Source organism: Simochromis diagramma, unplaced genomic scaffold (assembly GCF_900408965.1).
Source record: "Simochromis diagramma unplaced genomic scaffold, fSimDia1.1 OVJJ01000682.1, whole genome shotgun sequence".
Lineage (NCBI taxonomy): Eukaryota > Metazoa > Chordata > Actinopteri > Cichliformes > Cichlidae > Simochromis > Simochromis diagramma.
In genome coordinates this window covers 356,848-375,343 of record NW_024387359.1, presented here as the reverse complement: position 1 = coordinate 375,343, position 18,496 = coordinate 356,848, and the positions used below count along the sequence as shown (strand labels likewise).

The following is an 18,496-nucleotide window of genomic DNA, read 5'->3' as shown; positions in this document are numbered from 1 at the left end:
GGTAGGTGAGAAGATGTCCTTATGACAGAAATTCATTGAACATGGCTTGTAACAGTGGGCATAATTCTCATCCAAATTTCTTGAAGAAATCTGATGTATAACTGTCTGGACCAGGAGTTTTGCTGCATTTTAGGGATTTAATAGTCTCTGAGTTAGAAATCTCACCTCCCAATGGATTATTATATTCAGATGGAAGACGAGGAAGGCTAAAGTTATCAAAGAAATGGTGCAGCTGAGAGAGAGTCATCAGATTCAGAGCTGCATAACGTGCTGTAATATTGTTTGAAAGTTTTGTAAATTTCCACTGGGTTTATGAGAGGAACGCCTGTTTGGCTATAAATTTTAGGAATAAATGAGAAGACTGGACTTTTTGTATAATTATGTATAATGAGAATATTTATAATTCTAGCATATTGGATAAGGGCTTCAAGTTTATACAATAATCCTTCTAGCATGATGTTAAGCACACAGTTAAAGTCACCACCTATTATCAAGTTGTAACTATTATCGATGGGTATGGAGTCAAACAGCTTGTTGAAAAAGTTACAGTCATCATAGTTTTGGTGTACACATTGACCAAAATAACAGGACCGGCAAATAATAGACCTGGAACAATGACAAATCTCTTGTTTGTATCAGCAACCACCACTTTAACTTGGATTGAGATGTATTTAAATGAGGATAGCTGTTCCACTGGCTTTAGCATTGAACTGTGAATGAAATATCTATTTCTGTTTCTCACAGAAAAGCTATGTTTGAATTTACTTGTAAATATATGATTCTGTCTTTTTACCCAACTTCAGCATTTTCAAGTTGAACATGCAATTTGATTACACGTGCTAAGACGATAACAGCAAATTCAACTTACCTGGTTATTCCAGTCTATAAAACCTGCCCAGTGTGTTTAGCTGGTCTCTTTCTTCAGTCCCCTTAATTTCTAATCTATCTAACTTCATGTATTCAGCAGAATTCTAATTGTGAAATTGTGACAACTGGGGGCTCATCCAGGATGCTCAAATTCATTAGACAGCATGTAGGAGCTGAGCTGAACTTTTGCTACCTAAGGACTGCAATCTTAACAGATAAACAGAATTTTGTTCTGACACACCTAGCCAGTAGGAAAAAAACATATATCAAAGCATGGTGTCCACTGTTCCACATTAATTGACTGAAAAGTTCTTCAGGATTTTTAGATTGAACATACACCTTGACAATATTTGCTGAGAGGGTAGCAGAGGGTAGTTTGCCTGGGTCTCCCAGTGTATACGAGCTGGCCAGTGTGTTTACTTTGTGTCTTACTTCAGCCACCTCACTTCTCTTTTACCTAAGTTAATATATTCATCGAAATTCTATTTGTGACAAATGGGGGCACATCCGGAATAATTAAGTTCCTGAGACAACTCTGAGTTAAACTAAGCCCAACATTCATGGCAACAACTTGATGCAACCTACTCTTTGCTACAAAGCAATGGACAATGGGTTAATTGCTTTATTTATTGTAGGAACTTCTGCTATGTGATTAGCTTGGTATGATGACTCGCAGAGCTTTGTTGTTGGGTGGTCAGATTGTTTTATTGCTCTGACAACCTGGCAATAAGCCTACAACACAGCAACATACACAAATGCACCTAGTGTGTAAAATGTTAGCATATATGCATACAGCAGGTGAAATAAATACAGTACTGTGCAATAAAGTACGTGGGAAAAGGCCACGAATAAGCAGATGGAAAGTTTAAAGAGGCAACTGCAAAATCTGTCTTCTTTAACTTCAAGTTTAGTTGGAGAAACAGCCAGTAGACCACAGACAAAATGTCCTTGGGGGTTTTGCCGGGTAATTGTAAGTAAGATAATTTAAAAATTGACTTTAAACCAAAGTGGAAGCCAATGTAATGAGGCTGACTAATGTGAGCGTGCTCTTTTGGTAGTTTTTAGAAGACTTCTCTTCAGTGGCAGTTACACTCTTCAGTACACACCGGACAAGCAACCTCCCCCAGAGATCACCCCCAAAATCCATTACAGCATGTCCTTTACACTTACACTGTACTGGACCTTTGACCAATACCTGATATGAGCTTGACACTAAATGGAAAAACAGTTTTTCAGTTTTACTTTTTTTTTTCAGCCATTACAGCTGAAGTAGATATGTTTTAATTAGTGTGTGTTTACTCTGTGTGGGCAGAAGTGTTCTTGTCAAAGTGAAGTTAAATCAGTCAGTGCAGCACAGTGAGGTGCAGCACTGGAGAAAAAAAAGTAAGATGTTACCATTCACGACTGGCTTTTCTGTTTCTACCCACAGCTTTTGCACTTTGTCCATCTGTGCTGCTCTTGCAAATGATATTATAGTCATCAGGGAACTACCGACATAACTAGACATCCTACTTTATAAGTAGTATCCCTTAAATTTTCATGACGTCAAATCCTATTTTTTTTATACCATTAGTGATCATAATCTTTTTTTTTACTCTGTGGATTTACATTAGTAATATAATTACCTCTCCATAGATTAGCGTTTCTTGGTAGGAGAAGTCTGGGTCTTGTGCTCTAGATTTAGAAGGAGCAGATACACTGAGCTGTAAAATGAAGAACTACAGGCAACACATTACCCACCAGCAACTCCTCAGTAATACCCACTTCCTTTTACTATGTCTGCTACTGTGAGAAAAAACTACACAAGCTTTGTGATCACTTTTGACTAGCTTTTTTCTTAAAGGAGCGTGAGCATGTTGACCTGTAAACAGGTACACCCTCCATTCCCCCAGTGATGCTGGGTATTTGTGCTAGTATTAAACTGCACTCTGGGTCACCAAAGTCCCGCTGAATCAAGACTAAAACACTAAAGTTTTCAAAAACATTTGGTCTTCAGGACCTCAGTTTATACAATAAAGTCTGTTTTACAATAAAGCTGTAAAATTATGAGATCCCTACACTTTTTGTCTCATTGTGTTCCATGGGTGGGACTCATTACTCTTTGGAAATATGTTGAAATGTCAAATGGAGCATTGTAACATGTGCTTAATGTTGTGAAAGGATCTATTTTAACTCAAACCATGTTCTTCCCCTCAATCTAACAATCTTGCTGCCTAAAAGCATTCACTTTGAAAAGGAACTGAAACAGTAAATGTACAGTAAATGTTTGTACCTCTCATACCATTTATATGCTGCTATTATTTACTCATGGACGTGCCACTTCTCACATCTTTCTTACACAAAGTATTTCTATTAATTATGCAAAAATCTAGTCAACATTATATTGAAGAACCAAGAAACAAAACATAAACAAATACAGTGCAAATTGTGGACAGAAGCTCACAGGCTAAAAAAAGAGATGGGTCAGAAGAGGGGGATGATCTGATTGTTTATTGCAATATTTCCACAATTTCAGCCTAAAGACCATCATGAATTTGAAGATTCTTTCCCTTAAGACATCACCAACCTTGTTCCTCTCTTTGTCTAATCCTGCACGTACAACTTTAATGATCTCAGCTGTAAAAACAGAACACGTACGCATCTCCTCCTCCTTGCCCTGTCCTACAGCGGGTCCCTGGAGGCCAGTTTTGGTGAGGGGGAGTTTGCAGGGATTTTAGGGTGGGGGGGATCCAGATGCGTGGTTCCAAGGAAGCTAAATAACTTCAAGGTTCACTTGGTTAAGCGCCGTAAGACATACTTCAGCACTTCCTCGCTTTCTCCCTCTTGCTCTCTGTGGGTGCGCCTCAACTGTATGTTTCTCTAAGGCAGTGTGAGAGAGTGAAAGTTTGTGTTATTCTTCAGTGCATATCAATCCTTCTGCATTTATGCGGCCAAAAGGTGTCTCGTTGAAGGAAAGAAAACCCAGAATCAGGTGCATGGTAACACCATTTTAGGGAAAGAAGAAGAAAAACAAACACATAGAGAAGAGTTGAATAGAAATGCTATTGTGTATGAGTGTGAGCGGAGCAGTTAAACGCTTCCATTGCTCTCGCTTTCTCGCTCCTCCTGCCCCTCAGGCTCCATAAAATGGCAGTGGATAGCAGTCTGTCCCTGCGGAGCATCACTAGGATAAACACACACTCATGAATGGCCTGCATTGAGCCAGGGCTGGAAGGAGATGCAGGGGAATATAGAGGTCACAAGAGGACCCCTCCTACTGGGGAGAGGTCACCACACTGACCGCCCTCATAGCACCACGCAGAAAACGCCAAAAACCAGGAGGATAAATTCTTTGGTGAACACCTCCAATGCCATCAAGCCTGGTTCCCTCCAGCCCTCCCTCCTGCATCCCTAAAGAGAGAATTGATAGCCATACGAATCCCCCAGCTCTGCTACTGAGAGACTGATTATTTGTTTAGACTGGGAAAGTCATTAAGTATTAACGACAGAGTATCAATCTGTCAGGCTGTTTAACAGCCAGCTTGTGCTACACTGAAAGAGAATTGAGCTAAAAACAATGGAGATCCTCCTATGTGTCGCTAAATAAAGTGGATTGTGATTAAATGATGAATTGCTTTCTTCAGCGAGATCAAGAACAAACGTGCAGTTTATAGTCAGCTGCTAACATGGAGGTAATGTGGCAGGAGAAGATGAATGTGTTTGACAACTGAAACTTCAGGCTTATTTTGTTTGCGTTCCCATACTTCCTGTTTTAGCCTGGGCAGAACTGCCGCTCAAGTTTTTGTGCTGCTTGACTGATACTGTGCACTCTCAAATCTGTATGGACACGGGAGTGTAAAGAATTATATTAGCTCCAGAGGTGCTGACAGGATTTCTCTTTTTAGGCTAGCTGTTTCCCCCGCTTCTCATAGAGTTTCTGTCTCATGTGAATTAAGTTAAATTCAGTTAAAGCTTCAAACAGCCAGACACTATATAATAATTTGAGATGTTCTAAAAGTCTATATAACACTGTTTTATAGGCCACTGAATGCAACATCACAACTTGGGTAATGACTAAAAAGCCCAAATGTTTTATTAGAATTTTTAGTATGGTGTCATGAAAAACTATTTGCCCTCTTCCTGATGTTGATTTTGCATATTCAAATCATTATAACATTATTCAAAGATAACCTGTTTGGATGGAAAATGTGTTTAGAAAGGCATTTCTCTAGGCTTTGAGAGCCCGGTGGACAGCAAAATGTCTTTTTTGCAGACATTATCTGCAAATAGAGGGAACAGTGGTGAAACTTCACAGGAGTGGCTGACCTACCAAAACTCCTCCCAGAGCACATTAGTGATTCATTCAGGAGGTCACAAAAGAAGCCAAAACAACATCTAAAGAGCTTCAGGCTTCTCTTGTCTCAGTTATGGTCAGTGTTCATGATTCAACGATAGGAAAGAGACTGGGCAATATGGCATCCATCGGGAGAGTTCAAGGAAATAAAACTCTGCTGACCAAAAAGAACACAAAGGCTTGTCTCACATTTGCCAAAAAACATCTTGATGATCCCCAAGACTTTAAGGAAAGTATTCTATGGACTGATGAGACAAAAGTTGAACTTTTGGGAAGGTTTGTGTCCTGTTATATCTGACATAAAACTATAAAAAGAACATCATACCAACAGTTAAACACAGTGGTGATAGTGGTGTTTCAGGACCTGGACGATTTGCAGTAATTGATGGAACCATGAATTGTGCTCTCTAAAAAAAATCCTGAAAGAGAATGCCTGGTATAGGTTTGTGCCTTCAAGCTCAAAGCCGCTTGGCTTATGCAGCAGGATAATGATCCAAACACACCAACAAATCCACCTCTGAATGGATTCAAAAAACAAAATTAAGGTTTTGGAGTGACCTGCTCAAGTCCAAACTTAAATTAGTTTAAGATGCTTTGTCATAACCTTAAACAGGCCATTCAAAACCATTTGAAACCCTCCAATGCAACTGAATTGAATTCTGCAAAGAACAGTGGAACAAAATTCCTCCCCAGTGATGTGAAAGCCTCATTACCAGTTATCGCAAATGTTCAATTGCAGTTCTTGCTGCCAAGGGTGACACAACCAGTTATTAAGTTTAGCAAGCAATTACTTTTTCACATTTGCCCAGATCGGTTGGGAAAACTTCTTTCCATTAATAAATAAAATTGCCTTTTAAATACAGCATTTTGTATTTACTCTGGTAATCTTTGCCTAATGTTAAAATTTGCTTGACGGTCTTAAACATTTAAGTGTGACAAATATAAAAAAGACTAAAAAAATCAAGAAGAGGGCAAATACTTTTTTCGTGGCACTGTAGGTCATAGATGCACAAAGTTTGCTGCAGCTGCTTAACACGTGACGATGAGCATGGTGTCACATTTTGACAACAAGTAGACTGCCCAAAATTTCACTAACTTAACAGAGAAATGGCCTTTTCTATATTTTAAAGAACCAGTTCCAGCTCTATCTTTACCTCATGGCTGATTGTTAATACAACTTTCTGATTTCCGCATAAGAAAGCCATTTATGCATTTTAATAGTCTGAAATGTAAACTCCAGTCTAAAACTACCCAGTTTAAGGGTGGCCAAAGACGGTGTGAGAGAACTGATGAAGTATGTTCAGGAGAAGGAGCCCCACGGCTGAATAATGACCAGCGTTTAGATGCAAAGATTTATATATGCTTGTTTTGTGACGTCCTACTGCCATCCAACCAGCGCTGTATTTCACCCCCTCTCATCAGTACACAGTAACTCTATCCCTTCTGGTGACGGGCAGAGAAATGGAAGCATGCTGATCTGTGTAACATATGTGCTCGTGCTGGGTGGAGACCACGTCCTGGACCCCCTACTGCCTTGTTCCACCTGAGTGCAGAGTGACGAGAGAGGATGGAGAGATCAAAAAGAGGAGACCGGAGCAGCCAATGAATCAATTAGGCTACTGTGAAAACGGCAAGAGAGGCCACAGCTGTTAGAGCTGCTGCTACTGCTGAATCTCGGCCTCCATGCAGTATGCTTCAGTGTCATTCTTGCCTCTTTGATACCTTTAAAACTACAATAAAGCTGCACTTTTTATTACTTAATGCATCATGGGTTCCTTCAGATGACCTTCAGGACATGAAATAAGATGCTTTTATTCTTTTTAAAGCCATTTTTCTGTCTCACTTCTAATCACATTTCCAAACTATTTTTATCTGTCACCTGGTTTCTTTGCTTTTACAGCAAGAGCTCACCATGTAATCCAGTTTTGTTTAAAGTTTCCACATATATTATTGTTAGATGTTTGAGTTGGCTACACGAGCTGCAGAGCTGTACATGAATCAGTAAAAAATAAACAGTCACTGAAGACCATCCAGGGCATCGTTTGAGGAACTGCCTCAGGCCAAAGAAACAAATACAGACGTCAGATGTTGTTTTCTTAGGCTTCACATACAATAGACCATAATTAGTGAAACGTTGCATATGTTCAGCAAAGCCCACCCGAAATATTATTAGAGGAAGATGAGGACATGTCACAGTGTTTATATTATGCATAGATATAGATTGTAGTAATTCTTTTTTTAATAGAAAAGAAATGAGGCATATGCAGAGAGCTGCATATAATACGAGTATGTAAGAATACCTGACCAAATACACAAAAATCTTTCACTGAACTTATACATTCCATGTGTTAATTAAAAGTGTATTTTTTCATATGTAGTTTTCAGATATTTGACATGCAATAATATCACAAGTGAAGTCCACAGTTCAGATGAGAAATGTTCTAGAAATATTCATATATGCACCTGCATGTGTCTCTTTGTGAGACAGATGGCTTGTCCGGTGTTTACCCCGCCTCCTACTCCATAATATCAGCGTCAGGCTCCGAGTGTATGTGGTCCAGGTTGGACAAGCTGTTAAAACAATGCATGGATGGATATCCATTCTTCTATTTCCCTCAAAATACATTTTGAGTTCACATATTAATTTGTAAACTCTTTCAGGGTGTTAAATCGACCAAATTCCAAAACACGATAAGAGCATGACCTCTGTGTCTTCAGTGCTCTGAATGCCACTAGAATACACTACTCAGCCACATTTAAAACACTGACACCTTCTTGAAGTGCTTATGATTAATTCTAATGGAAGGTCTTTTGGTAATACTGTGCACATGGATGTTACTATATAACAAACTGAAAAATTGTTGGAAATCACCACATAACTCCCAGACCAGGCAAAATGTTAGCGATGATTTCTCCAGCAGGACAATGTGTCCAACTACACTCACAAACAGTTCAAGGAGCACAAGGACGCACACAAGCCCTTTAAAAGCCCTCCAAACTCCTTGGATTCAAATCCAATTATCTATCCATGGGATGTACCAGAACAAGCTAGTTACAGGGAGGGACCTACAGAACCCAGAGGATCGGCTCCAAACATCACGATGCCAAACAATACCTCAGTGACCCAATTTCCATGTCCCAAAAGGTCAGAACAGGTGACCAACACAACATGAGGTGGTTTTAATATTGTGTATGATTACTGTATATCCTCTGTGTCACTGTTTATAACCTGTTGTGTGTACAGCTTAGAAATACAAATTCATACAAATGAAAGTAATTAGTAGCTGGTAATTAGTGCCTTTGACCAGTGGCCATGCCATCAGCATGTTACTGACAGAGTAACTTAAGTGATTCCTGGTAAAAGAGATATTTTGCTGTTTGGAGAAGACCGCTTGTATAATGATCGCACTGAATTACCATTATTTGATGGTGGTAATTAGTCTTGGTTTTCGCATTTAGGAGTGCGTGTGCACAGAGGGTATGTGGGAGTGTAAAAGCCACTTTTCCAGCTTAGCCATGTACGAGAGGGCAAAATGGAATCATAAGTGAGGCACTCTAAGCATTGGAGATAAAACATGTGGACCCCTCCCTCCCCCAGAGTAACTGTAGATTCAAATGGGATACAGAAAGCAAGTTGAGATTATGATAATTCAGTAAACACACAAGATGGACCTCTCTCACTGCTTTGTGAACTGTTGCACTTTGTGTGAATTGAGTAGCAGTGCAGATTTTTTATTTAATTTTTTTTGCCCTGATCGAGTGTATTTAGCTTACATTAGCGGCAAAACTACATTAGGATTCAGATGGTAAATTTAGCCTGCACTAACACAAGAAGTAGATGTCGGTAGTCTAGATGTCAGTAAGTCTGCTGAGCTCTGAATATGTATTCAGTTACCAGCCAGTGGAGCCACCAGAAATGGTTGAATTGACCACCCTGAAGCACAGGGGTTGCTGGACACCCCCGACGGTGAAGCTATACTTTGATAGAGGCTCCTGAAAATGTTGTGACGGAGCACAGGAAGTTCCTGCTGCCTTGGGAGGAAATATCAAATAAAACAGAATTTTTTTTCCTACTTTGGTGTGATCTTGCCGTTCAAAAAAATTCATGGGAGTTTTAACACTGGCGCAAAGATCAGAACCGAATACGGCATTTATGCCCTTTCATTCCCCTGTTTTAGAGAATCAAACCTGTGGAAGAAAAAGAAGGCAAAGGAAAAAGATTTGGTTAAAACTTTTCTTGAATTTCATAAAGATTTCGGAAAAGTTCTCTAAGATGATTATATTTCATTGATAGGAGACACCTGAAAGCTGTTTGCGCACCCATGCATAAGCTGTGTTGATGCTCAATCTTTTGCTCTTACCGAGTTGTGATTTTGAAGACCTTTAACAAATAAAGAATATGCCTTTTGTAAAGGGAACTTCCGACCATAAAACCATGAAGTGTGTGATCGGGGAATCAGAGCTCAGACTCTTAATATGTTGCAGGGAATGATAGTTTAATGTGGCATACATTTCAGCAAGGACCGTATCCATGAGTTGCAGGGCTTGTGTGTTTGTACCCTAACATCTCTGGATCTAATTGTGGGGTTGATCCATTGCTGTGTGAGAATAGCACGTCTGTCAAATGCTTAGGCAGATTTGGGCAGACCTCCAAAAGCTTGAGAAGATACGGCGACACAGAGAGGGGTGCGGTGACTTGAATCAACCACTTAAATATTCAGCTCCAGCGTCTCCCTGTTCCTCTTAGAGATCTAAGGCATCTGCCTTATAGACACTTTGTGGTTGAGTCAATGAAGCTAGAGCTAGAAAGGAGGATGGAAGGAAAAGATATGTAGAAACTGAGGGAAATGATCTGGGAGGAGATTTAGACAAGAAGCTAAGGAGCAAATGGTCCTACATGTGTGGCTTCCAGTTTTAATGTGTCTTTTCTTTTCTTTCTTTCTTTTGAGTGACAAGGCCATCATAGCTGCAAAATCAATGACATGATGCAGAAAACGAGGACTGAAAGTTCAAACTCAAAGTTTGAATTACACCCCACCTGCTAAATTTACCCCTTCCACCAATTTACACACATGCATATACAAAAGTGCAGGATGTACATGAACAAAAAATGTTGGGATATTTTGCTGTGTGCAGCGGCAGACTGTGTTTAGAGGCAGGTTCTGCTCGGAGGAAATGTTTGGGGTCTGCCTTGTGTCAGCTGCAGCCATTGGTGTGGATTACCTGTGGGCGTCATGATGATGAACGGGCTTCTGGAGCTCGGTGAAGTGTTTATGACCAAAAGGCGTTGTTGCATGTAACTAATCAGGCCTGACGCTGGTAGGCGAGCAATGCTTCTTTGGAAGTACCCTTTGAAAGGCAATGCAACGATGCTTAATGATGTGTAGGATGCAAACCGTCAGCGGATGTTGCAGTGACATCACACAGCTGCTGGACTCAGAGGTATTTGGAATGACCAAGATTGGAGACTTGGCGGAGATGCTGGGGGTAGCCAATTTTTGTTCTATTTATTGTTGTAACCTAAGTAGGAGAAGTCTAGGTAACCTCTGTACTTTATTTCAAGTGGACAGAATAATAAATCCTGCTGCAACAAATGGTTTGTTTCAAGCCGCCTGTTATTTTATCATCACATTCTGCACAAGCGTGATGGATAAGCTACGGATCCTAGTTGTTTGCACGAGTGGATAACATGCCAAAGCAAACACGTGCAGTACTTAAAAAAGAAAAAAGAAAAGAAAGTGAAAAATGCGGTGAGAGGCAGGCAACATAATTCTGCAGCAGATCCCGGATCGGTGGGTTCACACTGAGGTGAGACAGGCAAGATGTAGAACAAATAAAAACACCCCTGAAAAGTCTTCAGCTAAATAAATTATGTGCAAGGACTTGTAAGCTTGCACTTCATGAAGTGGTGAAAGCTCAGAGTTCCTCCCTGGCCTGTCTGGAGCGACGTGGCCTGGAGCCAGAGTCTTTAATTCCTCTGTCAAACAGCACCTCATGCATCTCTATAGCCGTTACTGTAATCATCATGTGTGCTCATCACTGGATTTTCACCACCAATTTGGATCTGTAGGATGGCATCAAAAGAGCTTAAAAAATTATAAAAAGCTTTGTTCTGCTGAAAGAAAGAAAGAAAGAAAGAAAGAAAGAAAGAAAGAAAGAAAGAAAGAAAGAAAGAAAGAAAGAAAGAAAGAAAGAAACGATGTCATTACAAAAGGGGAAAAGCAGAATTTCTCCCAAAGCCACTCTTGTGTAGCAGGTCCTTGCAATTCTGAGCAGCCTCTAATTAGGGTAGTATTCAGGGGTGGCATTAGTTCCCAAACTTTTTAATGGGGTGGAAAGCGGAGCTCCTTTTAGAGAGAGTGGATAAGTGTAGCCACTGTGCCATACACTGAATAGCAGATGGAGAGATTCTGCACCTCCTGGGAGGTATTCACTTTTTTTTTTACATTGCTCCTTAAACTCCCCACTTTTCCAACCAATCTTATTTTTAATTTTTTTTTTTTTGTATTTTACTTAGTTTTTTTATACACATCTGTCTTCACATCTGCAGATACCACAAGCTTCAGGCAAGTTGTTCTTAGAATTTCGAAAACATAATTTAACGATCAAGAGTCGAAATTGAGTTTCACACTTTCACATTTACTGTGATGTTGATCACAAAGTGTGTCCTTTTTCACATTTTCTAATAAATGGTTTCTTCATTTTCCTTCATTTATATCAGATGCTAAATAAAAATCTAATGAAATCTTGTAAATACTCAATTTAATATCTGAAAAACTTTTAAAAAAAATGTTTTATGTGCTTTTAATTCAGAATCTTTAATGATTCTTTTAATCAGCATATTTTCCTTATTTCTTTCTTTATTTTTTGGCATTTAACATAAATAGAAACTGGTAGAAGACAGTCTTTCTAATATATTGTCTTATAGAGGTTAACAACGTCTTTTTTTAACGTTTTTTTTTTAAACATAATTACAAAATAGTGATAGAGGTGATTTTTACTATATGGAAACACACACATACACGCGTTAACAACGTTCTTTCCCTCATTGACGACAAAAGACTTCTGGCAAGGCTTCACGCAGATGGCATATAAATAATTTCACATTTTACAAATTAAAACATGAAAAACATGAAAAACATGACTCTATATACATACATACATACATACATATATATGTATATATAGTTTGAACTTATTTTTTTATTTTTTGATATAAACTTTGTTATTATTTTTAATCAAAGGACAAAATGCTTCTTACATTCTGTTTAGATAATTAATAATAATTAATAAAGGCCTCTTGAATATTATCAAACGCTTATATTTTTCTCTTTCCAACTGTTCTGTCGTGTCTGTTTTATTTTGTACGGTTGCAAAACACATTTTATCCCAATACAATTGACTATGAATCCTATTTTACATCAGGTTTTCACCTCAAATCCATTCGATATGACCTTTCAGAGTAGCTGTGCTGCACTCTCTTGTGTGTGTGTGTGTGTGTGTGTGTGTGTGTGTGTGTGTGTGTGTGTGTGTGTGTGTGTGTGTGTGTGTGTGTGTGTGTGTGTGTGTGTGCTTAAATGATGACTAAATGTCGAGGTTAAGAGTGAGCGAAATAACTTATTGGTCATCTTAAACAGAAGTCGTTAAGTGTCCTTACTTTCTTTGAATTATAGATTATTAGCACTGCGCTGAATGGCTTTTACGCATGTTCCCAAAGTTTTAGTGTCTTTTATGGGCTGAGTGTTTTTGCTTTATCCCCTCTCCTCATGACCTGTGACCCCCAAGTATCGGCTGCTAAACTGAGCTTCAGTCATGCTCACGGAGGCTGATGACCACATGATCCGTGACATTTCGTGAAAAAGACCCTTCTTTAACACAACTGCAGGACTGTGTGCTGCTGTTGCAGATCATCGCAAAACATTCATTGAGATCATTTCTGAGTTCGGCTACTTGATCCACAAAATAAGCTTTACAAAACGTTTCTCTCTCTCTCTCTCTTAAGCGATTCAACTATTCTTTTTCTCCCGAAGAGTATCACTGTCAATTACTTTTCTTTTTTTCTTTTTTTCTTTTACATAGACAGCAAACTTTCTGATCAGTCTGTTACGCTTTCTTTTATATATTATTTGGCATTTTTATTATTATGGCGGCACTGGAGCCAAAGTAGTGAGTTAGCAACAGAAGTTGCTAGTGTTTTAAAAAAAATAATCATTATTCTGCTTAACATCGTAAAATTTAATTTTCAATTTAACGCGTAGATATTAATTTTTCATGAACTACCTTAACCAGGAAAATCAGTGCACACTTTACTATTAGATAAATAGATATATTACCATCTGGCGTCTTTATGTAGCAGCTTCTCTTGAGATGCACTGTATTTTTGACATAACTGGCAAAATTATACTCATGTATATATTACCATATATATACGTGTATATCTGTAATATTATCGTAATTAAAACAGTGTCATTTTTCAAGTATAGTGCCCTGAATACAAGGATAAATTCTTCCTATTTCTAAATTATAACGGAGCCCTGTTGCATAGTTTGGATTCACTCTTAGTCTCTAAAAGAAGAACTCTTAACGTTAATCGGCTGAGCAAATGTGCAGAGAAACTATGTTAAAAAAAGAACAGCAGCGTAACTGTAGTGAGTTTAGTATTATTCAAATAAAATCCTGTAGAATAGAGATGTCTAATGTCAAACACGGCGTGCAGACCCATGAGAAGGAAACTCAAACACACATTTGGTGTAAAAATCTGCTTTGAATACCCAGGATATTATATATATATTACAGGCCGTATAGACAGATGCTATTTAAACCCTGTAGGCTAGGCCTTAATTACAAGCCACTGCTCAGCAGACACAATCTCGAGTACATGCGTTATTATAATGTGCTACATCACGTTCATCTCTTCATTTTCGCTGTTTAACCTCCTGTATTTGTAAACAAGCCCACACAGTACAATTGACCTCCTTCCCTGCTATAGTCACTCTCTCTCCAGAGTGTAAGCGCGTGCGTGTACCTTTTTCTCTCATTGCGTGTTACATCATCACGCAATAGCTGTTCTCTCGTGGCCTAGTGAACTGGCTCTAAGCGGTGCACCAATTTAGCCATTCTACTACACACACGCACACACACGTTGCTTTGAATAAAGGGAGGCAAACGCACTTACAGTCACGAAAGCAGCAGGGCTGTACAGTGCAGGCAACATTATGAAAGCTTATAAAATTTTAAAAAGCACAGCTCTGACAGACACAGCATCACGACAGCGCAGGTGCTTGGGAAGGCTTTTTCTTCTTTTCTTTCAAGTGTCAAATTAAATTACCTGTGTATTTAAAAACAACACAGTCTGCTTGGATCCATGTGTTAGTGGGTTCTTGCGTGTGGGGCAAATAAAGTTGCATTAAGACTGTCAAACACTGAAAACGGTGAGTGGATTAAAGGTGATTCTAACCTCCGAAACATCGTGAGCGCTGTTGACTTCAGGAGCAACATTTCATTTTTCTCTCGGGTCTAATACGAGCAGATAATGAAATTCTGGATGAGTAGTGTTTGCTCAAGAGCCCAGGCCGCCTGTCGACACCAGCACCGGGATAATCGCTGAGCTGAAGCAGGCAGAAATACAGCCCCTGTCTCACCCCTCCGACACACTCCTGTCCGCTCACTGTAATTACGAGGATGAGTGTGAAAGAGGTCAGATGGACACGCAGGCCCTGTGTGCGCATGTTCCAAAGGGCACAGCAATGACTTTAGAGTGCAGTCAGATTTAATGCATTTGTAAATATTATCTGACTGGCACGCACATGTGTGTGTGTTTGTGTGTGTTATAAAGAGTTGTGTGTGTTTCTTAAAGCCATTCAGTGGTTACTATATTTGGATCATACAGTTATAGTTAACACATCCGCAGTGTAAAGACACAACAACATCAGCAACACGTCTGTTTCAACAGTAACCGCCAAGAAAGCTCAACATCAATTCATAAATTTATTTCCAAACAAATTGCTTTTTTTCTTCTTTTTTTGCAAAACGAAATTTATTCTTGTTGGAAAAAAAAACAAAACAATAAACTGTGTAAAAATATCACACTTGAATTACACAATACTTGCCAAAAATGTACAAGGTTTAATTACTGAAATAAACACTGCATATTATTATAAATGTATGACTTTGCTCTGCGTTTCTCTTTAATACAAACATCAAATCAAAACCTTCAAAAAAGGTCGCTTTGATTGGCTGATAGAAAACATTGATGTGTTTGACACAAATACATTATAAGCCTGTTTCAGACACGTGATCGTTTGTAACCTGTCCGTTATCCTGAGACGCCTTTATACAGTGACTGAAAACGAATCACTTCATGGTAGGGAATTTTTTTTAAAAAAGGCTGGAAAGTTAAATTCGTGGTCGAAAGTCTGATTCACACCGAAATAAACAAACAAAAATAATGAACATAAATATATCTTCATGAACAGCATGAATATATAGGCACAAATAGTGTTCTGCATGTCCATCATTCAGCTGCGTGCTAGCAAAACAAACATACAAAAATAATCCTACCTTCAAAGAGGGGCGTTTTTGTTTAGGTTGCTGTCTCTTTTTTTAAGTGTCTTGAAAAGTTTGGAGTTAAGACATTTAACAGGCGTTAGTGCCGCTGACAACTCTGCTCGGAAAGTTTTCAACCGGATGTAAAACAGCTCCAGGATGTAAGGTCTGCGGCTGGCTGGTCACTGCAGGCCCCAGAGAGGACGGTAAGACTGGGACAATGACAGGAGAAGTCCTGGAGGGGCTAAGAGACCCTCCGATGATGCTCTCTATGGAGAAGGGGGACCGCTGCACCGGGGAGCTCGATTTCTGGACCGGTGATGCTGCCTGCACGCCGGCTGAGCCCAGACTGGAGCTGAGCTGGGGATAAAATCTACTTCTGGTTAAGTCCGTGGTAGTGCTGGTGGGCATCAGGGACGGTGCAGGGATAATGGTCCCCGAGTGTGAGTGTGAATGCCTCGGGTGCTGCTGCTGTTGCTGCTGCTGCTGGAAAGCAAAAAGCGCAGAGTGTGCGTGGTAGGACTGGAGCTGGATGCCGTATCCCCCGCAGCCGTACGGTCCGTAGCCATAGGCAGCGGCCGCGGGCAGAAAAGTGTTGTGCTCGCGCAGCAGGTCTTGAGTCTGCTGCCGCTTGAAGCGTTTCCTCCGCCTCAGAAAGCTTCCGTTGTCAAACATATCAGCCGACTCCGGGTCCAAAGTCCAGTAGTTGCCTTTCCCTGGGTTCCCGGGCTCCCTCGGTATCTTAACGAAGCAGTCATTGAGGGATAGGTTGTGCCTGATGGAGTTCTGCCAGGCCGGGAACTTCTCCCTGTAGTACGGGAAGCGGTTGCTGATGAAGTCGCAGATCTCGCTGAGAGTGAGCCTCTTTTTGGGACTCTGAAGAATGGCCATGGTGATTAAGGCGATGTAGGAGTAAGGTGGCTTCACCAGGGTGTTCTTGCCCGCCGGCTTGTAGGTATCCCTTGAAGAGGTGGAGCTGTCCAGGCACGGAGGTGGAGAGCCGGCCAGGAGGATACCGTCGTGCATCTGCGCTACTTCATCCACGTAGGAGCGCGTCTGGCTGTCTCCATCCTCGCCTTCTCCGACCACGTCTATGTCGGTCTCTTCCGAAAGGATGGAGGCATCCGACATCTCTGAGCTTAGAGTCATGGCTCACGCACGGCCGTGCCCCTCCGACGCCAGATGAGGAAGACCGTGAGATGCACAAGCTGTCCCTTTCCTCCCTCTTCAGCAACTCGTATGAGGAGGGGGAGAGGAGAGGAGCACGCTTCGCCACCGGTGAGAATTGTCCCTCCGTTTTGTCGCTATTTCCATATGTTTACAGGCTGTTTCCTTTTTCCAAAAAAAAAATCAACAACTATGAGGAGCGACCCCCGTCGATGGCAGGCTGAGAAACTGTGCTGTGAAACCTGCAAAAGGGCTAAACCTGAATCAAACAAGGGGCGGACCTTCTCGCGGTATTTATACTACTGCTCTGATCACATGGCGAGGAAACGTCACCACGGCGAATGAAAAGAGAGGAACAAATTCAATCACAAAAAAGGGACTGAAAATGAGCTATGAGTGTTTTTATGGAAAAAAAAAAGTTTGGTGTGGCCTGCATCCTTTTTAGTGGCCATTCACGGTGGCCTACACTCCACACATAACTAATCTAAAGCTTTTATTCCACGCAATGTTTTCAACATTTAAAAAAAAAAATCTTTAGAAAAGTCTAATTGGCGGTGTGGTCGTTGAAGGATCCGAGAGGATATTTTGACAAGCATTTTTTTTTTCTTTGTTGAACTTTGTTAAGTTACCGAATGACATAAATTAATGGAGGCAACATCTGGATTTTTAATTTCCAAACAAACTACGCAGCGATGTATATATAAAATCATAAAGGCGTGAAATACACGCCCCCCACCCACGATATTTACATTTCTTATCAGACAGCCTTTGTCAGAGTCTGCTGCACCATACTCAGGCAGCTCGGTTTGCGTGATCCGGTAGTTATCTAGATTATCCGCGAGCCATTTGCAATGGAAAAGAGTCAGCTGTTAACTCGAATCAGTCACGGGTCACGCATGCAAGGCACAGAAAGAAGGCCGTGCCGTGCGTCTGGAGCACGTTGCACTGTGTGTGTACGTGTATCTGTGCCTGTGTTTGGACATTATTTGGAATTTTCAACATTTTCACTGAATTACGGCAATTAGGTGTTTTTTTTTTAATCAAAATTTAATTTTAATGAATTTATTTTTTTATACTGTGTTTATTAGATTAAAATTATCAATCGGCCTGCGTTTTAGGAAGCAGTATAAACACGTGATAAAAATGGTGTCAATAAAGTTAAAAATTTCAGAAGCTGCAGAATTTGTGTAAGCCAATTAAAAGCCACGGTAATATATATTATACTTCTAACCTAATTGTTCTCCTTGCAGATACAGTTTGACTCTACCAGCATATAGTTTAGTTTATATTATTTGTTTCTTACTTCGGGGGAGCTGCAGTAAACCAAGTCAAGATGAATATGTCTGGCTTATTAAAATATGAATATCGAAGGACTGTGTTTTACGTGCCGCCCGACTTTACCGCCATATGTGACAGTTTACAAGTTGTCACCCTGCCACACTTACCCATTTTTATAGGAAACAACTGCAGACGTGACAAATAACTAAAAACAAAGCACGCACATTTAACAAAACAGCCTTTTAAATTATTTAGTTAATTTAATTTGATTTTTAAATATTTTTCTAAATTAAAAAAAGGAAGTCA

At 40.0% G+C, this 18,496-nt stretch overlaps 1 protein-coding gene across 1 annotated transcript; it reads right to left on the bottom strand.

Annotated features, from left to right (window-relative positions):
• Window positions 1–15,305: 15,305 nt before the first annotated feature.
• Window positions 15,306–17,191, bottom strand: foxd1 (forkhead box D1). The gene has a single exon (XM_040007318.1). It carries the CDS (start codon window positions 16,892–16,894, stop codon window positions 15,836–15,838), a length of 1,059 nt encoding a protein of 352 aa, XP_039863252.1. The 5' UTR covers window positions 16,895–17,191; the 3' UTR covers window positions 15,306–15,835.
• Between the last annotated feature and the right edge of the window lie 1,305 nt (window positions 17,192–18,496).

Excerpts from the sequence above, each read along its gene's own strand:
- foxd1 (XM_040007318.1), bottom strand. The coding sequence starts at position 16,894 with ATGACTCTAAGCTCAGAGATGTCGGATGCCTCCATCCTTTCGGAAGAG.